The sequence below is a fragment of the Chaetodon auriga genome, chromosome 6 (genome assembly GCF_051107435.1).
Source record: "Chaetodon auriga isolate fChaAug3 chromosome 6, fChaAug3.hap1, whole genome shotgun sequence".
NCBI classification, from domain to species: Eukaryota; Metazoa; Chordata; class Actinopteri; order Chaetodontiformes; family Chaetodontidae; genus Chaetodon; species Chaetodon auriga.
The window spans coordinates 14,369,249-14,393,993 of NC_135079.1; the positions used below are offsets into that span (position 1 = coordinate 14,369,249).

At 42.8% G+C, this 24,745-nt stretch overlaps 1 protein-coding gene across 1 annotated transcript in view; it reads left to right on the forward strand.

Annotated features, from left to right (window-relative positions):
• The first annotated feature begins 3,469 nt into the window (after window positions 1–3,469).
• Window positions 3,470–24,745, forward strand: part of sema3d (sema domain, immunoglobulin domain (Ig), short basic domain, secreted, (semaphorin) 3D) — a 30,940-nt gene continuing 9,664 nt past the window's right edge. The window contains exons 1-14 of the mRNA XM_076733628.1: window positions 3,470–3,596; window positions 10,862–11,119; window positions 14,835–14,995; window positions 17,018–17,080; window positions 17,218–17,337; window positions 17,425–17,518; window positions 17,954–18,082; window positions 19,881–20,017; window positions 21,907–22,021; window positions 22,279–22,348; window positions 22,448–22,592; window positions 23,162–23,384; window positions 23,760–23,848; window positions 24,139–24,180. Coding sequence (XP_076589743.1) covers window positions 10,912–11,119; window positions 14,835–14,995; window positions 17,018–17,080; window positions 17,218–17,337; window positions 17,425–17,518; window positions 17,954–18,082; window positions 19,881–20,017; window positions 21,907–22,021; window positions 22,279–22,348; window positions 22,448–22,592; window positions 23,162–23,384; window positions 23,760–23,848; window positions 24,139–24,180 — 1,596 coding nt within the window. The 5' untranslated portion in view covers window positions 3,470–3,596; window positions 10,862–10,911. The remainder of the gene's footprint in view (window positions 3,597–10,861; window positions 11,120–14,834; window positions 14,996–17,017; window positions 17,081–17,217; window positions 17,338–17,424; window positions 17,519–17,953; window positions 18,083–19,880; window positions 20,018–21,906; window positions 22,022–22,278; window positions 22,349–22,447; window positions 22,593–23,161; window positions 23,385–23,759; window positions 23,849–24,138; window positions 24,181–24,745) is intronic.

Here is a 24,745-nt window from a genome sequence, read left to right on the forward strand (position 1 = left end):
GCTTTATCATGCCTTGCACTGCCAAATCCTCTCTGTTCACTCACGCTCTATATATCAAGGGATAGGGATAGAAAAAACACAACACAAGCTAGGCACCATGTAAGCAGTTCACATGGGGAGAAAGACAAATATTGCATGATATTTGTGCTTGCGTCTGTGTGTATGTCGTGTAAGCCATCGTATATACATTCGCAGACTATCTCTTTATGCATACACTGAAAATTCACTTTAAATTGAAATCCTATTTTTGAAACTGCAAAACACTAAAATTAAAACCGAACCAGATCAGAATTGTAACCATAGGTTAACCACACTTTTCACTTTGCTGTATGGCTCAGCAGACATTTGATGGGGACAGGTGTGTCTTCAAGGAGGATAAGCAATAGATGATCAACAATTTCGTCCTTCATTCAGACCTCGATTAACTGCTCCTGCCCCTAATTGGACCAATGGACCACTTGCTGGGCTGTCGTCTCTGCTGCCGGTGTTTGCTCCTGATTTTTAAATAACTTGGCAGCCATTCTGGGAACTTTGCCAAAATCCTCGTAAACCATTTACTGAAAATTGTTTCTTACTAAGATTTAACAAAAAACAGCCAATGTTCTGGTTGTCAGCATCCTTTTCTTTTTTTGACACTTGTCATCTTTAGAAAATTTTTGAATCCCAAGGGACTACAAACATTTACTAACTGCTTTAATTGGTTTAGATCCTGACCCTGAACTGCACCACCTCCTGTTTGAAACTGACCTTTGTAGCCCATCCCTCTCCCTCATTCCCTGTCATCTTTCTCCTAATTAAAGAGGCCATATTCTACTCATTTTCAGGTTCATACTTTTATTTTAGCAGCTGCTGTGTTCATAAAACATTATGTTTTTCATACTGTCCATTGCCGCAGCACTGCTATTGTCTGCTTTCTTTCTTTCTTTTGGCTCCAGTCCGTCTTACTTACTTGCTTCAAATTAGGCTTAACATTCACATAATTTGTCTTGACTGTCGCTCAGAATTACTCCCAGTCTGTGGGATGGGCCATATTATTTGTACAACATGCTAGCACCAAGTTAAACAGGCTAACCAACAAAATAAACACTGAGACAACATAAAACGTGGTGATACTTACAGCTCTTGGTGCCGATCCATCCTTGAGCTTGCAGTGTTACTGGTCCTTGTTGACAAAGCAGTCTGGTGGAGTAACTGTAAAATGCACACAGTTTTCCAGTCATTGTGAGGACGTTTCTGTCACATTTCCATCAAAAATAAAGTTAATCGACTGGGTCTGGACATCCTCAGATAGTGGATTAGATAGCAACTTTTGTACCTGCTCTCAAAGCAGCCAACAACAAAGAAATTGTAACTTTGTTCTGAACGTTACCTTCCACATCTTCGTAACAGCAGACAGCGAGGTGAGTGGGTTACATGGGCGGAGGATGGTCACGGTGCTGAAGGTGGTGCTGTGCCAAGTGTGACGTAGACAAGTAACGGAGTGTCTTTTGTGTAGGAGAGAATAACTCCCTTGTCATAGACTTTGAGCTTTGTTACTTTTCAGATGCTTCACATGCACAAAAAGCTATATAGCACACTAAAAGAAAGGGAACAACCCAAAAAGCATTTTATGGCATCTCTAAGGCATAAAATGACACTCGAATTTTGAAACATAGATAAAAGGGTAAAATCTTACGGCCCTTAGCCCATGTGCTAGAATGACAACTGTCAGTTTTTGCTTTTATTTGTTTGGAAAATTGGTCCTCATAGTGATACAAGTACAGGAGAATACTCTCTCTCTCTCTCTCTCTCTCTCTCTCTCACACACACACACACACACACACACACACACACACACACACGCACAAACACACAAAGTTTAACAGCTCTCAGGAGAATGGGCATGGATGGGATGGACACTGGACAGTATGCACTGTTTTACACAGTTAATGTCATCAATGCAGCTCATCACTAATGGTTTTACTGTGTGTGTGTGTGTGTGTGTGTGTGTGTGTGTGTGAGGGACTTGTCCTGAGGAAGTGCACACCCTGACACTGAACCTCCCACTGGAGAGGGAGTACACTGTTTTAACCTGTTAACCTGTAACCTATCCTCTTAGACCCAATCTCATCTGCTGATGGTACACACCCAGAGCCGGAGCAGCAATAGGTTAATTACCACCAAAATGCGAATACAAATATTTAGATCCCATTTCGCTCTCTGAGTGGGACACACAGCAGCTCTCTTTTCTGGGTCCAGCATTACGGCTGTCACCTCAACTGAATGTGACCTCTGTGTGTACTTGGCTCTGACCCTTCCACAGCTTCTGCTAATAGAAAAAAAGAAAAATGTGGATTTGGACAGACTCATATTTGTGTGTACATGTAGGACAGTGCCAAAGAAATCAATGTTTACTTCAAACTCATTGGGACTGCACCCTTGTGGCTAAAAGACACGTGGCCAAGGCCTCCCGCCCAGAAAGATATGCTGCCTGAACCCAAATACAGCTGTTTTTTCAACGCACCGACAGCACCTTAGGGAATCCCCGAAGAGCAAACACCAAGTTTAAAAAGATGATCAGCATCGACTTTGGCTGGACATGTATACTCACATAACCCAGACTTAGACAATTAGAGGATTATCCCAGAGCCATGACACGCATTTCCATGATCAAATTCATCTGAGTGACTCCCATTTACTTGGAAATATGTCATGCAAGGTCATTTATCACTCCACCCTATAATAGCCTGATATTCTTCTTCTTCTTCTTCCCATGTCTGTGGCTTTCAAATAAATCAGCTCATTGTATTTTATGATATCTGTCACATTCCTGTTACATTTCAGTACCACTTTCTAATAACCTCCTTGATTAAGAGTTATATGCTGTAATTAAGGCTTTTATTCATGTCATTTACTAATGCTTTGTAGATCAGGTATAAGCCAATAACACAACGTTTGGGTTGCCAGGTTTTTGAAAATCCCCCAGCGGGCACTTTCTTTGCACTTTTAATTAACTGCCTGGCCCAGAATCCATTTGTAAACAAATTTACTGGAAAACCTATAAGCATATAGAGTATCCATATAACTCTCCTTTTGCCATTTGTTTGTGTTGTACGCACTGTCAAACAAAATACACAATGTTAAAAAAACCAAAGCGTGTCATCTCTTGTGGTTGGATAAAATCTGAGGATGTGTAGTGACCGCTCCCAGCACAGTCCTGGCTGGCAGCGGTGCAGATGCTGAGGGCCCCTCCTCTCCAGCAGCAGCAGGATAATTGGGAGTTTGCCGGGGCGAACTGCCACAGAGAAACCAGCCATCCAACACACACACACAGACACACTCACACTCACACATACACACGCTCACACACACAGACACACACACACTCATACAGAGTGCACCAGGAGTTCAAGAGCGATAGTTTGCGCTCAACTACAATTAAGGGGAGTGGAAATATTTGGGGGAAATATTCGGCTTATCCATTTACTGTTTAGGGAAGAGGCTGCGCGATTCTTTCGCTCACTTTTCTCTGCGCGTCAGGCAATTAAGGAGAGCGACGCGGCTGTCCGCACCTTGGCCATGTGTCGCCTGTGAGAGGAGACGAGTAGAGTGCGCAGGTAAGGTGAAACAGGAAATATCGATAATGTAAGTCCTTTGCAGTTAAAACCAGCAACACTGTGTAGAGTTCAGATTCCTGTGCTGTTTAGTTCTTGGTATTTACTCGGCCATTGTTTCCAAGCTGTTGCATTATACTAAGAAACCGAAGTTGCTTGATGTTATCAGTGCGGATTTTTCTTGAATTACTGAATGTTTTCGACACGTTACAGTTTGTACATTTGGTCGTGTGACTTTATATATTTATTTGAATGTATTGTCCAGATTTATACATCTTCCTTTGATATCTCTCTGTGATAGTTTTTGATAGTTTGTGTCTTCAGCCACTTCTCCAACTTCAAGTTCTGCCTTTCCAAACCAGGATTTTAACTGCTTCTCCAAAAATGTCAGCGTTTTAGAGAATCTGAAGAGTTTCTTTTTAAACCATGGTGCCAACTAACTTTTCATATGATGCAATCCACTCTTACAGGATTTTATGAATCTGAAATGTTACCAATCCAGAAGTGGCAGGGAGGTTTTTTTTTTTTCCCTTTTCTTTTTTTTTTCTCAGATTACTGCAATTGTAAAACTCATGAATCTTTGTGGATCTTACTATTCATCAGCCATGATCTTTTTCTTAACTGTGTACTGATAGTGTTTAAATGAATAAAATAACATTAATGTGATATTAATCCATTCAAAACCTCTTGCGATGCAAGTGAATTTAAAACCTTTAAATCAATGTCTCACAGTGCAGTAATGTTTTATTTTACACCACTCAGAGAGCTGCAGAGGTACAGAGGTACAGATATGTATAGTTACTTGGTTGAGTGGCAGAGTGCTGGGAAACCAAATGTGTTTGAGAGTGTTTTGACAGTTTTTGAGGAGGGGGGCGAGTGTGCAGCTCCGAATGCTCTCAAACTGAACGTGACCAGGTGCACTTAAACAGCCAAGGCATTTTCCCTGATCCCTGATTCGCATTGTAGATCCTCAGCACATTAAACATACTGCAGTGAACCCGGCTTGCTTTACTTCTGGAGCTCACTGCAGTGTGTGTAGGCCTATTTCTGTTGCTTTACTGGGCGGCATAAAAGGGGAAAAAACAGTCCCGTGGGTTTAGTGGTGTAGTTATTTAGCCATCCATCCTCTGCCTGTGTATCTAACAGTCTCAAGGACCTGCTCTCCACTCACTGCGCCTCTAAAGGTTTATCTAACTCCCTACAAGGAGCTTTGGGTTGAGGGGGTGTTGTGAGAGAGGCAAAGAGGAGAGGCAGAGAGATGGGAGTTGTGTGGATATTGATTTCTCTGGCAGTGTTTCAGGGCTTTCGATCACTGTGAATGAGGTAAATAAGTGATTTCTGCTTCAGGCCACAGAAACACAAGTCGGAGAATCGTGTCTGATTTTCTCCTTTAAACACTGTCCAGTCGTTACGTCATTGAGGCGGTGTCTGTGAGGCATTAATGCGGACTGCTGTATACACAGGCAGTTAAAGGCTCACTCGACTGGAGATGGGGCAGGCTGAGGACTGCTGCTGAAGTCATCTGTACTTGTGAGCTTTGAGGACTTCGGGGGGAATTTTGAACAGTGACAACATGCTTTGCATATGAAACTGTGTCTGAATCTCATTTCTGTGAGTGCTATGGTATATTTTGGAAAGTGGATTTGATAATAAGTTATAATGTGAAACTAGCTGAAAGGTTTTGGCAGATGTATGAGTTCCTTTGTTCTCTACATCAATCGATTCAAGGCCGTGCTGTGCTAACCTTGAGCCTCCCTGGTGCTTTGACTCGCTCCTGTTCTGTATGGCGTGTCTGGACTGATCCAACATTACCCTAAAAATCACAGCATCAATGTTCAGCTGTGTTTTGAATGGCCTACAGCACCATTCCTGCGCTGTGTGACAACGTCATGCAGTTCATGCTGAGGCTTTTTCCTGGACGGTGATGAAATCTAAAAACTGAAAGAGGGCTTTCTCAAAACTCAACAGGTTTTGGGTGGAAAGTGTTATTAAAACATACTTGTCGCCATGCTGCACGCTAGCATAACCTTATATGGTCATGTTTCCAGAATCCTTCATTGCAGACAGACAAAACAGCTAAGGCACCTTTGCTGCAGTTAGTGTGTTTAGAGAGTCTACAACGGCTAGGTGCCAATGACTTGCAGACAGACAGCCCGGCTGGGTTTGCCTGCCCTGCAGCTCTGTGTTTCCTCTGCCTGTATTAAACTGGAGCCGGTGCGGAGCTGACCGCGTAACAAAAAACCTCCCCAGAACTTAGAAGGAACAATAGTGTCCCACATTTGTAGAAGACTTTAATGCTCTTGAGAGGAGTTGTTGCATAGCATGCACGGGTGTTCCTCTGTGTCCTCAGGCCATCAGGAGGCAAGAGAGAGCACTTCCAACTGTCAGTTTTCATGCCTTATTGCTCCCATCTGCCTACCTCAGGATGGTATTGGCTTACACACACATATGTTCACACATGCAGGCTCTCATACACATTCAGAGTTGCACGCCCAGGTCGTGCCCTGTTCAGCATGTGTAGAGTTACTTGTTTTGTTGTCCTTATCAACAAACCCATGTTTATCTATATGCCACTGGCTCAGTTACACGGTTGCTTCTCTGTTTTGAATAGCCACTCGACTTTGTTTCCACTTGTTGTTTTTCCATTTCCATCTTCTCTATTGAAAAGAGGCAAACCACAGATCTAGTATCACTTCTCACATCCACTCTCCCACCTTTCCATTCCTTGGTGTGACAGCAGACCTGAGCCAGCACTGTTCCACTTTTATATAGTTGAGTAGAGGAGGTGTGGGCTCCGTCTTTCAGCAGCAGAGACCGGAGGATTAAACATATAACATAACATTAAACATAAGGCAAGTCTTTAACAAAGGCAGCACAAGCACTATTATCTGTCTTTGATGTATTTGGTTACCATACCAGCAGTTGGCCGGAGTATTCTCTTACCAGTGTTTTCAGATAACAGCTTAGGGAAGGACAAAATGTGGACAGACAGGACCTCAGGGTTGGAATTTTACCCATCTCCTTTGGCTTTTCCCCACAGACATGCTCTTCACTTCCAAAACGGAAGGAATTCCGTAATGCGATTGTCATGAGATGCCTGTCATTTTTAATGTGGTGTTGTTAATGTGTTAATCCTCATATAAACTCTTTTAATAGGGCAGTGGAGTTAACTGTCAGTGCTCCTCTGCTGTTTAGTTATGTGAGAGGTGCTTTCAGTAATCAGACAGCCTGTGGATTTCTGATTTATAGGGTTTATTAGAAGGCAAACGGCTGCAGGAAATACAGGCTCTCCTAATGGCAAGGGATCAAATGATCCCCGTTCTAGTGCACAGAGAGGCATTGGATATCCTTGCCTAAGATGTTCTGTACTATACATTTATTCATTATTTAGGGCTAATTTACTGCAGCGTTTTCAACTTCAAAGCCCATCTCTGTCTCTATCACCATGTTTGCATGATTAAATTGTGTGCGTAAGGAGTTATCTTGGCAATTTATTTTGCATTCATTTTTTGGAATGATATGTAATTTCCCAAGAGATACAGACATGCTGTGCAGATAGATTTGGTGTTGCACTCCGATAAGGTGGAGTTATGTTTGTGTTTAAAATGTAAAATGAATCACAGCTCGCTGCCTTGATGTTTACTTTATGACCCGAGTAAAGAAATTACAGAAAAAATGAGGAAGTGATGCTATCGGGGTTACCAATAAGCTTTAGTATGATAGTATGGGATCACCTGTTTCATATTTACTTACTTTCTTCTTCTTGTTTCTTTTCATTTTGCCACAGTGAGATCTGGACTAAGTATGTGTAGTATTAAGGGAAAATGGTTTAGACAGAAGCTAGAACATATACTGTAGATGTTGGACCCTTCAGATCAATATTACTAGTGTTTATTAGTAGCCTTTGGACACAGAACTGACGGTGCTATTTTACTTTGTTTCCAGAAGTCTTTTAGCTTGTTATGAAAAGTGAAATGAATGACCCTTTCTCTAAAAATATATCCTGTATTACAGTGCCAAGAAGTAAAGAAAAGGAGTGGTTTTGTGTTCCTTCTTTACTGCCATCTATAACTGGAGCCAACAGAAGAACTTTAAATTTAATGCTCCTTGTACATGCTTGATAGTTTGTGTTTACTGAAAACACAAACAGTGTGGCCTGGTGGCTGTCCTGTACTGAGACATGAACTCACACAGACTCACGGGGGAGTTACACGCTTGCTCAAATGCAAGGTTGAAAAAAGATGATTGACTGTTGCCAAGAAAAACAACTAATGTCTTGAGAGCTAGAAACAATTACCTATGTTGTTCTGCCAGGTCAGTGCCTGTGGTCAGGGAATAAAGACAAATAGCCGTGCTAATGCACTCTGTCCCGTGGAGAGGGAAGGGTTTGATAATAGTGTACTCTGCAGGGCACCTGGGTGTTGCTAAATGCCTCATTAGGGGTGGTCTCTGTGTGAGAATGCCCATGGCCAGAGCACTTCTTCACCATCTGCTCCTTCCTCATGTTGCTGACAGCCTCTACAGGGAATATCGTGTCTTTTCACACTTCATCTGCTTTAGATTTCATATATTTCCAGATTTTTGATTGTGGTTCATTGATAGCTGCTGGTGAATTGTTGTTTTATACCACGTAAATATGCTGAATTTGTTTGACGTTGAGTCCGAAGCTGTTACATTTGAGGAGTTGACATCCATTAGGTGCTATATGTTGGGCTGAAATCAGAAGCCAGAAGCACCATATTGGCTGCTCTCTTCAAATCTGTCACCATCACCATCAGGATTGTTTCCCATCACCCCCTGCACCGTGTGCCGGTCATGCTGCCAAAGACAACAGGGACTATGGCCGCCAGGAAACAGGGGTGTTAGTTTAACCCACGTGGCACAAGCTGTCTGTTTCTTCTCCTTCTCACCTCTCTCCCTCTTTTTCCTCTATCTCTAGTATTCACTCTTTCCGAATTATTGACTCACTGGTAATGCATATCATGTAGTTCCCCGCGTGACCATCCCCCCTTGTCATCCTTTTCTCAACACATGGAGAAATTTTAATGCTCCTCTTGTAACACTTGAGTTTACTCCTTTGTTTGTGCTGCAGTCTTCTGGAGGGGAGCTGCACAGACCTGCTGATAGATGTGGGCACTCAAGCAGTTCAGAGAGATACATTACTTGAGCGCTACTCACATGGGTGAATTCGTGTCACTGCTCCTCTGAGCATACCATGGGGAGGATGAGCCCCACCACCAGCACTATCACTGTCGCTCAGAAAGAGTGCACGGATTTAAACCCGCTCGCTGTCTCACTCTCTTTGCTGATTAGCCATCCATCACACACACAGCTCTATATCTGTATTTCTAACCCTGAAGGTGTGAAGGTGCCTCAATTTGTCATCTTAGATAAACGGCAGTCTGTTTATCTGGGTCTAATCCTCCGCAGTTTAAAGCAGTAGGGCGCTTGGATGGGTGCCACTCTGCCCTGATTCTTAGTAATGAACTCAAGTTTCAAACACCAGATGACAAAACTGGACAGGGAAAATAAATGACGTGACGTGAATGTTACTTTTATAGCTTGCATCTGTCTGACAGCCTGGCAATTTACATTTTGTCATGCAGTCCAAATCTGCGTGCATTGACGGGAATGAATGTATGCGCTCAGGATGTCACCTTCCATAATTTTCTAGCCGCTGCAGGCACAATATTTCTCTCAAACACTGATTGTGTCTTTTCATGTCTGTAAGTTCAATTGCTTCAACTGGAAGCAACATGCTCGGTTTCAGTATTTGAGATGCGAGTGTGAACGTGTGTGGCACACTGGATCTATTAATCTAGGCTGACATTGTTTATGTTGTCACAGGACAGGTTGATGTGTGTTATCTGACATGGGGGTGGAAGGAAAGTAATGAGAGAGATGTAGCAATAAGGTCTAAGGGGGAGGCATTCTTTTGATGCATTCATTAATTTCCTCATCGATTGCCTGGTTACTTAGTAGCTCGGCGGTAGAGGAATGTGCAGGAATGCAGGTTTAAAAACACTGTTAGTTATCAGTTGGCACTTGTGTAGGGTGATGCTATAATAAGTTATCATGAGGTAAAGGAGCATTCCAAGTAACAGCTTGGTATGATGCAACACTTGCATGTAATTGTGCTGATTAGCTCCTGATTCAAAATCAGGAACAGTTGATTAGATTTATTTCCTATAAATCACTGGCTATTGGTTCTTTGCATTAGTATCTAGCTTTTCTGGTTTTCAGGTATTGTTGTTGAACATATAATACTTGATTAGGAGTTCAAGCACTACTTGTTATCGAATCATTTATAAAGGCTTAGTTTCTGATTTCTTCCTTACTTGTCTCTCACTCATCAAAGAACAAAAAAAAAAACTGGCAGTTGCATGCCCTTCAACACATCCTGTGTCCTCTGACGATCACATACTTGTGTTTGGAAGAAGGTGCTATTCAAAATGAAGATGAGTGAAAAGAATAAAGTCTACCACTAACTTCAAACCACAAATTTACTTAAATGGACAACTTGTCAATCCCAGTTAGGTCTTTGTCAAAATGACTGGGACTGAAATTTGTCACATCTGTTCCCTGTTGACCATAACCAAAAATAAAGTCCAGTTCATGCCACAGTCACTTCACTTTGTCCCATGTTCAATTAGTGCACATCGCTCAAGTTCTCCTTGCTTATTAGTAACAGAAAAGCCAGTGAATGTTCCCATGACTGTTCACTCATTTGATGCCCTTTATTGAGTGTGAACCAGTGTCTGTGCCACAGGCCTCTTTAATGCACTGTGAAGTCCTAGACAGGACGTGGACCATTTTTTTTACAGGACATAAAGGAGGAGCTGACAGGCTCATCAGCCAATGCTAAAACTATTTGCAAGTATCATTTAGCTAAAGAATTAAATGAGTTATCCAAGTCAAAAGAGGAAAGAGGATGGAGGGAAATTGAAAGAGGCATGTGGAGTGAAAGATAGTAGAATGCGACTGTTTTGTTAGCCTGACCTTTGTTGTGGACAAACAGATTTAAAGGCGACACAAAAGGAAAGCCAGTGACGGGCAACAGCTGATGTAGGACGGGTAAAGAGAGGGGACATGCCTGTAGGGCTCCATGGTGAAACAGCTGAATAGTCACAACAGAAACCTGTGTACATATTCTGCATGCAGTTAGATGAGACCGCACACATACACACACAGACACACAGACACACAGACACACACACACTTATGATTGCTCCTCCCTAGCTTGACTCTTTTCTCTGGTCTCCCTTAAGGGTTTCAGAAAAGGACAGAGTGAAAACGGAACAAGACCACTTCACACACCATGAAGACAGAGGGCTCTGTAAATCAGAGTCTGGATGAAGGAGGCACTCCACTCTGCATGTCTGGCAGTAATTATGGCAGCAAAGGGAAGAGGATTAAGGTACTATACCATCCAGGGGTCCCATTAGTGGGATTGATGTTGTTGGCCACCCTCCCTTTTGGAGCAAGCATCAAACAAAGTGTCCCCAGGGTCAAACTCAGCCACAGAGGTAAGAACTGAAATACTGTTGATTTGTCTGTTAATTTTTATTGTCGTTACATGTGTACATTTGCTTTAATAATGTCATATTATTACAGTATGTGTCCAGGGCAGCCTGAGAGGAAAATAAAGTTTGGGTAATTTGAGGTAATTTGGGATATTTTATCTCATGCCATCAACCTTCATCTGTGCACTTGTATGTAACTGGAGTTATAGTTAAAGCGATATATGCTCACGCTCACCTATAATTCCCTTGAATTTTTCACCTATTTTTGTCCGGTTGTGTTTCAGCCATTCAGTGTGCATGTTGAGCACACGTCTAGCTTTGTCCGTCTCCCTCTGTAACACTTACACTTGTCTTACACGGCCCGAAGGAAAAGTGAAAAGAGAGATTAGCAGACTCAGTTGCACTGTTAAAGTAAATGACCTTTGAAACATCACTGTAAAGTAGAATGAGAGATTTAAGACTCAGCTACCGATCCATTAGCCCACTTCATAATAAGCTTGTCACATGTCATGTATCCTTATTATATGAACCTGTTTTAATAAGATACAGTGCTGCTTCAGTCCAGCCCTACATGTCTTATTCACATGCAGAACTTGTTGATGCTCTTGGTCCGTTATAGACTGTCATTCAATCTGTTGTGTGTATATTAGCCGGTCCCGGCAATGTGCACTCTGTCCATGTGTTTAGTTTCGCGTCAACCCAGTCTGTTTGCTTTGTGCCACTGGGGGAAAGCTAAATTATTGCTCCCTTTAAAACCCATTCTAAACCCCAGTGCAAACTTTACTTCAAAGTCTCCATCCCTCACGCTATGTATCAGCAAAAGAAACCACACAAATGAACTTCAGTCTTACTCCATAAAATCGAATCCCTACTGTGACCTAAAAGTAAACTCGCTCTGCCTTCAACCTCCAAAGGCTCTTTTCTGGTTAAAGGCTTCTAAAACCCAGTATGGCTGGAAATAGATACACATGTATGTCCTGAGTGTCCAACATAAATATATGTAAGTAGCTGCAGGAATAATGATTGCTGGGGACGGTGTTTACTTAGCAGTTAGGCTAGTACAGTTTGTCTCACTTCATGTTTGTTCCAAACCTACCACATGATAAAATAAAGAAGTTCATCATTTCATAGATGATTGCATTTTAATGGGGCCATATATCTGAGGCAGCTTTTTTGATACTCTATCAGGGTGTGTCTCTTGGCTTTGGCCACGAGCACAGCTGATTAAACTGTTCATTCAAGAGAACGGCCATCTGACTATGCAGTGGTTTCCTTTGGATCTCGGATTAACAACAGAAGAACAATGTCCATGTTTGGCTCTCTCAGGCCGAATGACTGAAGCAAAGAAGAATCCATCAAAAGCAAAATCACCTCCAACCCAGTGCACCCATCATGCACACAACTTGTCATCATCTCATCAGCGCACACGCTTCAAAAGCAACACCACCCAGCACTGATCACTCTTCAAACATCACGTCGCATCACCCTCCTGTGAAAGCAAGGCTTCAGTGAGTGAGGGGTGAAACGAGCGATCAAAGTGAAATCATCCCTGATTGAGTGAACACCTCCAAAACAACTGCCTTCGACTCCAAAAACACATCACATGGCACAAGTTCAAGTTTCATCCAGAGCCACAAAGCAGGCAGTGTGGCCTTCTGCCAATGAAAAGTAAAATCATCTGGTCATGATTTGAATATATTTTAATATGATGGACTTTCATATTGTTTTTATGCCTTTGTTCTTAATGTGTGACCAAAAGGACTAAGTTACACCACATGAATTCATAGTCTTGTGGCCTGTATTACTCAAAATGCTAGAGTTTATTAGTTGTGTATAGTAGAGGGACAATTTATTGGACGTTTTCCTTCTACTTGTAAACAGGCTCAATACTGTACTGCAATTTAGTGAACAAATTCACTCAGTAACAGCATTTCAGTGGATTAAATCAGAGTGTCCTTTGAGCTTATCTTTAGTAGGTCTTTATCAACATTATGTTTTGGCTCAACATTTGATTCTGGCTATGACGTTACTCTGTATTTTCTGAAACCATGGGCAGAACATCCTACACTGCATATTAATGGCAGACCGAGGCTGCGATAATGCAACATGAAAACAGTGACCTCACCTCAGCTAGCTTAAGTGCAGTGATCAGTAGGTTACTTCTCATGAATACCGTTCTAATTCATGCTTAAATGATGTGACTTGTCCCAGCACATGTGGCAGATTCATATGCAATTTATCTAATCTAAGCAATTTAAGCATGACCTCACTCATCCATTGTTGGGTGGTCTGCCTTTCTACAATAGCAGATATTATAGTATTATAGAGAGCTTAAATCTGGTCTATCAGCAGAGCCTGAACTTGTCAGCAGCAAGCGAGCATGGTGACATGGGGATGTCTTACTCAAATAAATGTGAGGATGAGAGCGCCTCCGAGCTCCAGCAGCGGAGCTAATCAAGAGTTGTTCAGGGGTTTGAGAGCTCTCTTCTGTGGAGAAAGGTGTAGAGCGCTATGCCAAGCGGCAACAGCTAAGCAGGCTGTTTCAATGGGCTCATAGTGTTGTGTGTTTACAGAACAGATTAGCGTTAGCCAAGGGCTAGCAGGCCTAATCTCTCTGGAAGGTTTAGTCTGCTTGGGGCATGATGTGTGTGTAGGGGTGAGAGATATGAGCATGTGGGGGTGCTGTGCCGTGTGTGTGAGCTTGTGTATAGGAGGAGGTATTAAGCAGGATTGCGTGGTGTGGAGGGGTCCCAGAAGTTCAAATATTGAGGGTTGGTAACCTCTCCAATCCTTCACACCAAGAGGGTAATCACAATGTCAATCCTTTCAGAGTGACTCCCACAGGACTCCCCCGCATTGAGCCTGTGTTTATTCAAGGCATGTTGCTATACTGGCAGACTGAAAAGAGCCTAGTGATAGAAGAGATTTCCTCAAATCAAAGACATCAAGGACACAGCGCCGAGCTGAGAATTTAGTCAGTATTCAGCTCCCAGACACGAACCTTGGAAACTGGGAGTACAAAGACCAACCGATACTAATGGAAACAGGCAGAATGCAGTGTATTTTCACTCTTTATATACAGTTTCATCAAAGTGCTACAACTATAAATTATCTATAAATCAACCGCAAACCATACCATCATCTAATGGGTGAGCGACAAGTAATCCACCTGCTCTTATCATGGTAATCTCATATTACCCAGAACAGGCATATGCTCCAGCCACAGCTCATGTTTTTTGAAGATGTTCATCTGAAAAGGAGGTTTAGTCAGGAAAGGACCGGTAGAGAGACGGGCAGTTTTAAAATAAACAGCCCCCTGTCATCTCTTTTTAAATAGCTACCTTTAAACTGAGAGATACAATTAATGAAGTCGTCATGGAAATACCCTGATAAAGATCTCCGATAATGCATCCACCGAAGTAACAGGCGGTCGACTTCTGTGCAACTGTATCTCCTCTCTATCAGCATGTGTGGCTGAGGTGCTGAACCACAGAGGATTAGGCAGTTCCAAGTCAAGCCAAGACACGTTCTTCTGTAGAAAAGGAAACCCAGTGCTTGTTTAGGGGATTTCGTCATGAGTGAACTGCAGAGAAGAAGTTAAACTTGGCAGCGTAATCCTGCTGATACAGTTTTTAAAATGTACTGTAATTCAATGCTATATATGCTGGGAATAATCTCTTTGTTTGTCTCTTTGTCTGTGTCACTCTGTCTGGGTCAGAACTGCTGCAAGCCGGCAGTGTATCTCTGTTTTTAGGCCCTTCGGATGGTCTCCACTCCCACTCGCTGCTGTTGGATGAGGAGAGAGGTCGTCTTCTGTTGGGAGCCAGGGATCACATCTACCTTCTTGACCCTGACAATCTGGCCAGAGCCCCCAGAAAGGTACACTATGCTGTGAAGAGCACAGAGTGGGAATGTGCAGGACAGAAGAATATAGAATGGGAAAAAAAAATATCCAAGAATGACTTTGGTGCAATAAATGAACTGCAGGTTTTGGTTTTGTATCTATTCAGGCCATTTACTATCCTTGAGAGGTTGTTTAGGTAGATGTTGAAGTGTTTATAGCAGTTTTAAGAGTCCCCACACCCTCTGACAGAAGGATAGTGCTGGAAGAAATTCAAGTTAGAACAGGAGATGGAGTATCTCCTCTACACACAATAACCGGCCCAATCCCCCGACGTGCAAACTCATGCTTGGAGTCACTTGAGATGTCCTAGTAACCTCTGTTATTTGCCGTGAGCAGCATCATAGAAAGAGTCATTTGGTTTCAGCTCATCACACTTATACCTGTCCTGCCATTAAGTGGGGTGATGTCAGGTATTTTTTTTTTCATATTGTTTTAGAGGAGGGCTCACCTTTGAGTCAACAGCAGTCTGAAACTGTCTGTCTGGTGAGGTCAGGGTCATCATGTTGGGGGGCATGCACACACACACACACACACACATCTATACACAAACACACGTATGCATTTGGACGGATGCCATATGTTCAAGTTTGGAGATGTGAGGGTGTGTTTATGCAGCTGAGGTTGATCCGCAACTTGGACGACAGTGTGTTTATTTGATTTTTATCTGGTTGTTTTAACTCTTAGTCTTGCTCTCAAAGTGTTGCCTTTCTGTTGCCTCTCTGGTCATTGATACTGATGCTGGAGAGATATGCATCAAAAGATTAATTCTCTCTGCCTTTTGGGACCAGCCCTGAGCAGCGAATAGGGTCTAGAGACACAACATGGTGTTTATCAGTTAACGAAGAGGCATACCTGGAAAGGGACCCTCGGGCACCAAAACACAACCAGATATTCAGCTGAAAAGCATTCCAGTTGTTCCTACCTTGATTTTCAGCTGATAGCTGCTCTGCTCTGTAAACTTTTTACTACAGTCCTTAAACATCCCCATATGCTGTGGTAAAACTAGGCCACTGATCATTCTATATTCTGCATTTCAAAACCGGTTTAAGCCCTTACACAGGCCACACACCAGTCGGTCAACAGCTCCAGTTGTAACACTGGTTTTCTGTATGAATTCCTCAGCGACATGCGATGATTTGGAATCATGAGATGTTTTGATATTTGTGCCACTGTGTTTGCATGCATATTGAGCCTCTGTCGACCCATGAATAAGACTGGCGATGGCTCTCCTTGGTAGGATTTAGGGGAGGTAACACGCTAAGCACATAAGCCTGTTATAACACATGTATGAACATGGTGGGGTACATTGAAGGGACCTGGATGTTCTACGTCCATTGCTCTCTCGTACCAGCACCTGGAGCTCTTAATTATTCTATAAATGAGATCAGCTGTTCTATAATCCCAAGAGGTTGCAGAGGGAGGCAAGGAGGAGACTGGACAAAGCAGAAAGTAAACTGTGCAAGTGTTCAGGTGGACACACGAATCTACAATAATTACTGGAAAAGCAAAATATTGTGCCGTAAAAAAATGATTTGATAAAGTCAAGGACTGGCTTGCCAGAACTTCTCCCGTAGTTTATTCCAGAGTTGAGGGGCCCTGATGGCCTAACAGCCACTTAAAAAGGACCTTCTGGAGGATCTGGGGCTGCACTTTGGCTCCTATCAGGTTAGAGGATCATGAGCTTACTAGGTGATACCCTTTAAAGTAATACAAAACATTTTACAGCATATTCTACCTTAAATACAGAGGTAGGCAGTGTAGGGATGCTAAAACGTGAGTATTAGACTCTCTCCTCTCAGATATTGTGAGAAGTCTGGCTGCTGCATTATTGCAGCTTGAACACATTATATTGTTATTTTACTGACTTCTAAAAAACTTGAATTATAGAAGCATTTAAATGAAAATAACTGTATGAGGATGGTTTTATGATCTGAAGTGAAAGGCTCACATGCTACATTATGAGACTGAAAATGTTTCTGTTATTATTATTTCATTAGATTTATTGGCCTGCTTCCCGGGACCGCGTCGAAATGTGCAAACTGGCAGGCAAAAATGCAAATGTAAGTGTTTCTAAAGAAAGTATGTCATGACAAGAAATCGAAGACCCTTTTTTGATTTTGTTGTACATTGTGAGTTACCTATTCAATCAGACTACAATAGTTCATCCCTGACCCTTCTCTGTCCCTGCTGGTCCTAGCTGGAGTGTGCTAACTTTGTCAGGGTCCTCCACAACTACAATCGGACACATGTCTATGCCTGCGGGACAGGAGCCTTCCACCCTCACTGTGCTTTCATTGAAACCACCGGCCGCAGAGAGGTAAAGTAGATATGAGTGCAGGAATAATTTTTGAGTTCAGGAGTTGAATTTTTGAAAGTGTAATATTATCTTCCTTTTTGTCCTCAGGATGGCGTGTTCCAACTGCTGTCTAGCACAGTGGAGTCTGGCAGATTGAAATGTCCTTTTGACCCCATGCAGCCCTTTACCTCAGTCCTCTCAGGTAAGACGAGCCACCACACAGTCCTCTGCCTGCCTTCCCTCACCAGAATTTTATAGCTGCACAGCACCACTTACCCACGAATAAATTATGTTTCAATTCTCCACCCGGTTGTTTGAGTAAATTTGTATTCATGTATCTGCTTTCCCAGCACTTTTCTGCAAATTATTTTGGTCAAGAAAGATGCAAGCCGACATTTCTTGCTCAAAAACAAAGTTACTTGGCAGAGAATTGTAAACAACAAGTGTTTTGGGTCCTTATCTCTTTTGCATATGTTTGTTTCTTGAACCCTTTCTCAGTCTGTGTTTTCATACATGAGTTCACTGAGGTAAGCCAGTGAAATAGTAAAAGCCAAAGGATCTGTTTTATGATGCTGTGTGTATTGTATTGGACTGTAAAACATTATTTGACTTTTCATGGAGTATGTAATTGGTCCAGATCAGTATCTGTATGCGGGCACATCTTCCGACTTCCTGGGCAAAGACACAACGTTCACACGCTCCCTCGGCCCTCCACCTGACCAGCACTACATACGCACAGACATCTCCGAAGACTACTGGATCAATGGTACACACGCGCTTGCACATATCCACGTTACATGTCGAGCGCGCTCAAAACTTGTTATTGCTTTTCCTCCAAACTTCCAGCCTCTGCAGACACAAAGAGCCTCTCTGTGCCCTCAGGATGGTTATTGGCATTCCAATGCAGAGGAAACAGCCCACTTATTCATTTAGCTGGAACTTTTATATGAATGCCATAGCTGAACAGGGACCACACCTACAGGGGAATTTACAGTGTGCCACAAAGTTCACGGTCTTAGTCACACAGCCGCATAGCCACACACACACACACACACACACACACACACACCAGCATGCACAGTCATCACTGAGGAGGGAGTCTCCTCCCTCTGTATACATCTCCAGTCTCCAGTGTTTTACAGCCACTGATGGGTTGTCGTGTATCAGCAGTTGTCACCAGGACCTAAATCCTTACACATGGTCTCCACATTTCACAACCACACAGTGAGAGATGTTTGGAGTAATTATGTCCCCCTCTCTCTCTGTCTCACGGTGTGTATACAGCATGTGTTGGTGTAGGGCAGGCGGAGAGAAAGAGCACATGATTTCTCGCAGTGTTTCTGTTCCTGCGAGCCTGTGGAACATCTCTCCAGTGCCGCAGGACTAACAATGACCTTCTGTCGAGTGTGTTAGCAGGCATACATTAAGCTGTTCCAGTCGGGGAATCACCCTCTGGTGGTTGGCTCGGCATCCAGGGGTTGAGATAATGTTGATGTAATGTCACTGCAACACTTAAGCCTTTGGACAAGCTCCCCCTTGAATCAGGACGCCGATGGCAACATGCTGTTGACAGTCTCCCCTCTATTTCCTGCATCACGTATAGTTTTTATTGTCCTTGTTCTACCACCACCTTGTCGCACTTTTCAACGTTGTGAGAAAAGCAATTACTCACAATTCTTAGCATTTGTTTTTCTGATGTCACATGAGATGAGTGCAGAAGCCTTTGATATTTGTAAAATTTTCAGTCACATTTTTTTTTTAAAGTATTTGTCTTGGTTCACTTTCAGCAGCTTTAATTGATGACAAAGTTAGCAACTAGCTGGCAAACATAATGGAACATTTTGTGGATAACAAGCCAGATTTTTCCTTTGTTGCCATTAAGACCGAAACAGAGCAAGACGGAGAATGACTCTTGGCCTTACAGCCATTGTTCGTCCAGAGAAAAAACTCGAAGTGAATGCTTATGTTACTCTGTATCTGCTTGATGTGGGAAACTCTCTGAACATGTCCAACTGAACAATGTGGTACTATGTCAGTGTTGTGTTTACAGCTTCTTCTGCTGGCCAAGAATCAATTAATCCTGCTTTAAGTAAGGTTTTGAATGCAGGACTCTTAGTTGTAATGAAATATGTACATGGCATTGCTTTCAATTTAAGGATCTGTATACTGTTTCAAACATGATTAGGGTAGATATTTGAGCCTGTGTGTTCCAGCTAAAGGATGATCTCTGTGCCACACTGCTGCATAACAGATTCTGCCAGACAGGCTGAAAATCATAGAAAAGTAAACAGAACTGCTTTTAAACTAACCTAAATATTCTGGCAATCAGTGTTTATTAGTCCATGAATCAAGCTGGACAGCAAGTTGAAGAGTTATGTGCAGCCCCACACTTTAGCTTACTAAATAGAAATGGTAGTAAATCAGACATTACTGTAAAAACAGAACAAGACTGTAAATAAACATGTACTGTGTGCAGTGTTAATGCCACCTCAGGGCTGCAAGGCATGGCAAAGCCATTACCTGACTTATTTTAACACTCTCTCTTTTCCTCTCTGTGTCTTCAGAGGCCAGGTTTATATCTGCTCATCCCATTGCAGACACCTACAATCCAGATGATGATAAGATATACTTTTTCTTCCGTGAGGTGTCATGGGAAGGCAACGACAAGAGCATCGTGTCCCGAGTGGCTCGTGTGTGCAAGGTGAGATATTATAGAAGAGAGGTGTGGAAAGTGGGAGCTGTACAGAGGCATGGAGGCGAGGGGAGGGGAGGGGAGGGTATGGCAGATGAGTGGGGAGAAAGAGGAGGATGGAAGAATGAAAACCCCAACTCGGGTACTTGTAATGAGAGAAATGCTGTTTCAATGGTTGAATTAAAATAGATGCAACCTGACGGCACAAGACTTCTTACAGTGTGTGGGGAAGTCGTAGCTCCTACAACGATCTGATCAGATAAAGATCTCTGTGTCGGATGCTGCAGAGGTGTTTTATGTCCCCCAGGAGGAGGCCTTCCTGATTCATTCTTCTTTTGTAGCCATCTGAAGGAGTCTGTCAGGGGCAGTAAATCATAGTCTTAGCCCCTTTGTGTGCTGCTGACAGGGCATTCATAGTGCTGCTGCTTACATTGTCACAAAGCTTGATGCAGCTGAAAGACCTTTGTCGCATCTCATCGGCTTTATTAAGAGTGATAAGGAAAGAATATTTTGTGGCGGTGCCATTCAAATCTCAGGGACATATTTTGGCTTTGGGGAAATTTAAATTGCGTGAGAGCTTGCACGTGTGTCACCGTTACATTACATTACATTTGATTATGTTCATTTGGCAGATGCTTGCGTCCAATGCAGTGAGAGCATTCAGCCTTGACTGGAAAAAGGGCCAGTCATCATTCAGAGGTCCTTTGTTCGAAGCACATTGTCAAACTTCAAAGTCATACCTAAACCCTATAATTTTGACAATACAAGCATTCTCTTTGTTTGTATGTGAGATGATATTTCAGAAGTCTGTCATGTTTCAATGGCCATTAAGTTTTATTTGACAACATGTCAGAGAGCTGTGAGCTTGGACGGCCCTGCCCGGCTGACTGAGGATGGAACCATGTTAGATTCAAGATTGGGGACCTTTTGTATGATTACAGTGTGTCATTAGTCATTCCCAATGGGACTAGCCCACACAGCAGTGTGCTATTAGCATTTGGAGGTCTATTGCTACATTCTTTGAGAAGAGCTTTCGGTGTATTTATGACTTGGGAGTAAGCTGTAAGGCAGACTGGAAGGAGATTCTTCTGGATTACAGCCCTCTCTTTTTCTTTCAGCTAACTCTCTCTTGCTCTTTGTGTTTTTCACTTCCATTATCTGTAAGTGCCTTTTTTTTGCCTGTGTGTAAAAGGAATGAGGGCACTTCACTTCAATCCTCTTTGAAGATTATCGCCACTGTGAAACATCCTCATTAAGTGCTTACATTTTTTTTTCTTGTTGTCGTCTCTTAAACACAAGTGCGTTTTTTGTGTGTGTTGAGCCTTTTCTGTATCACTTAGATAGTGCACAGGCCCAGTTTAATGGGGAGGTTCTCTTAAGTTTTCTATGCATTATGAAGAAGTGTACTTGAATGCTCTCACCGCAGTGCAATCAAAGGTTGCTACTTAAAACAGCAATTCATATGCTAAGATGAAACCTGCATTATCAGTCAGCAGCTTCACTTGATTTCTTCCCACATGCTGCACTTCCATTTGTTTCTCCATGATGTTTTCCCCTCTTCTCTCGCTGTTTTACTCTCTTTCTCTTTCCTCTCCCTTTTCAATTACTCCTGACTGTCATTATACTAACAAAGAAGGTCTCCTTTGTGTCGGTTAAATAAGCAGATCCATACTAGAGGCATGTGGTTCACCTGTTTATTTTCCTAATTAGTGCAGGAAATCTGAGTCAGGCTGCGATGCTATGTGCCGTGTCTGCGTGTCAGTCCACTAGATCAATTACAGTTGGATTGTGCTTAAGCACACAGTGCGTGTTATTAATTGTGGTCGTCTTGTGGCTGTGTCGGACAGCTGCACTATGCTGACTGTGATTTTGTTACAGTGTATGTGGTTGTGTTTCAGAATGACGTGGGTGGGCTGAGGAGTCTGACCAATAAATGGACCACCTTCCTCAAGGCCAGACTTGTGTGTTCCATCCCCGGCCCCGACGGAGTGGACACACACTTTGATGAGCTCCGTAAGTGACTGTGAGAATAAAAAGTGAAAATGTAGGCCAATAAACTGGGTTTTATCTTCCAGAAACTACCTTCAGAGTGCACTTCAGACAGGGATTCACTTTCCAATTACACCAGCAGTGGCACAATGGTAACAGTAGTCAATATGAGATTGTAGTTGCTGGTTCGTATAATAAGATGGAGGTGCAGCAAAATATTTCCGTGCAGATGAAGGTAATAAAAAGAAATAACCTTTATGTTTCTTCCTCCTCTCTTATAGAGGACATCTTTCTGCTCCCTACCAGAGATGACAAAAACCCCATAGTGTATGCAGTCTTCACCACCTCTAGGTAAGTTCATTCTTCATCACACCATCATCAAAACCACCTGTGGTCTCTCCTTTTCTTCCCTCGCCTTAATCTGGTCTCTTGTTTCCACTTTCCTCTCAGCTCCATTTTCCGTGGCTCAGCAGTGTGTGTGTACAGCATGGCAGACATAAGGGCTGCTTTTAACGGACCCTATGCCCACAAGGAGGGGCCCGACCACCGATGGGTAGAATACGAGGGGAGGGTACCGTATCCCCGTCCTGGAACGGTGCGTTACCCACTGAAGGACACAGAGACGAACAAATTAGATGAATAAAATCCTCAACATCCTTGCTAATTACAAAATAATAAACATGGCCTAATTTAACAGAGTGCCTTGGTGGATTCAAGGGTGAAATGTTCAAGATGCTGTAGGGTGTGCATGCTCGCATCTGCACATGCAGCTCATGATGTATGACATAACCTTGGCTTTGATGAGGTCACTCGACATGTTAATCAGATTCTTGTTTCATTTTGTTTAAGAAACGTAATCAAGGGAGAGAAGCAGATGTATGAGAATATGGTGCATGCTTCAGGTGTACAGTTGAGTGAGTGCTGTGTTTGAGCTATAGTATATGTAGAAAGGTGGAGCAGGAGTGACACAGATGTTCCAGATGTGCTTTGCCTGCTGCTGTTTTTTATTTGACCAGCAGAGGGAGACATGCACCAGTAAATTATAATAGCGAAACCACTGGTCAGTTAGCTGAAAAACAGACACGGGAAAAATAACACATTCAGGGAGTGAAGTTATCTTTGTGAACTTTGGCACAAGATCAACACTTTTTATTTGTCCTTCAGTGTCCCAGCAAGACATACGACGCAAGGATCAAGACCACCAAAGACTTCCCGGATGAGGTCATCAGTTTCATTCGATTTCACCCTCTTATGTATCGCTCAGTCTATCCTCTGACTGGCCGACCCGTGTTCACACGTGTCCGAGTGGACTACACACTGACTCAGATTGTAGTGGACAGAGTTCTTGCAGAGGATGGACAATATGAAGTCATGTTCCTGGGAACAGGTGAGACATATGCCTTGAAGTTCTATATTTACCCAGCAGAGGGCACTAGATGATTAACTGTTGTCCTCAGCCTTAAATAGTTTTGCTGATGTTGTATGGTCTAACTTTTGGGATAATTAGTAAATGTAAGGTTGCGCTTAGAGCCTGCATCTGGACTTAAGTCTCAGAAATGACCCACAGAAATTCTTGGTCCATTGTTTCCTGTGTTTGTTTTTTGCTAGTGCTTCACAGGTGGGTGTGAGTAGAGGTACTCACTTTCATTGGTTGTGAAAAGAATACAGTGCTCAAACCTAGCAGGTTTACATTATTCACTTCTGAATGAAAAATACATGCGTGTGTGGTTCGCTCGATTTATTCCATCACTCCCTGTCGCAGATGCCGGCTCAATTCTGAAGGTGGTGAGCATCACTCAAGAGAACTGGTCAACGGAGGAAGTAGTGCTCGAAGAGCTTCAAGTTTTCCAGGTTTTTTGCTCCACACGTCTACACACACAAATCCACAAATACTGAAACACAAGCGCACACACTTCGATTCGCTGCGAGCGTTGCGTTTTGATAGACGATGCCAACTGTTCTGCAGCCGTCCTCGGTGGGACAGTTGACTCATCAAACAGTGAAATATTCATCAAGCCTCTGTTGTACAAACTTTTCCGAGCTATAAATCAACAAAGTCATCTGCTGTGTTTATTCAAACAAAAATTAATGTTTATTGATGTGTTGAAGCCGGTGAAGTTTGTTTGTTTTACTTTTTGCAGGATCCCACTCCCATCCTCAGCATGGAGATGTCTTCAAAACAGGTTTGGCCTTGTTCTCGTCCACGTTATTTCCACACTCTTCCCACATTATTTCTGCATGTCTTCTCTCCTCTCTGCCTTCATTCGTGTCACACACATTTCCGTCGCGTGCATAATGCCTCACGTGGCAGAAGACATATTGTTTTCTATCCCCATTTCATTCATGTATTCAATTTTCCTGTCTCTTGTCTTCCCCATTTTCTCATAGCTCTCTCTCCCCCTTCTGCCTCATTATCTTAGGGTCAGGGGTGTCAGTAGACACTTCAACCCCAATCACAGATTCCATTAATCTCCAGCAGTGTTTGACCTGTGTGAGTGTGTGTGTGTGTGTGTGTGCCTGTATGTGCATGCTCACTAGTGCTTTCACCGGGGGTTTTGAAGCTCTGTTTAGGAATCTCTCTAAGTTAAGACGAGTCAGAGCAGGCAGATCCTTCGAGTCACATTTGTAAAAAATTCCTCAAAGCGAGAAATCCTTAAATCTCTGTGCTTTGTTTCAAATGTATGTTTAAGGTTTTGACATTTTAAATGAGTCTTAGCGTGATTAACATCTTCACCCCTAGTTATTCTT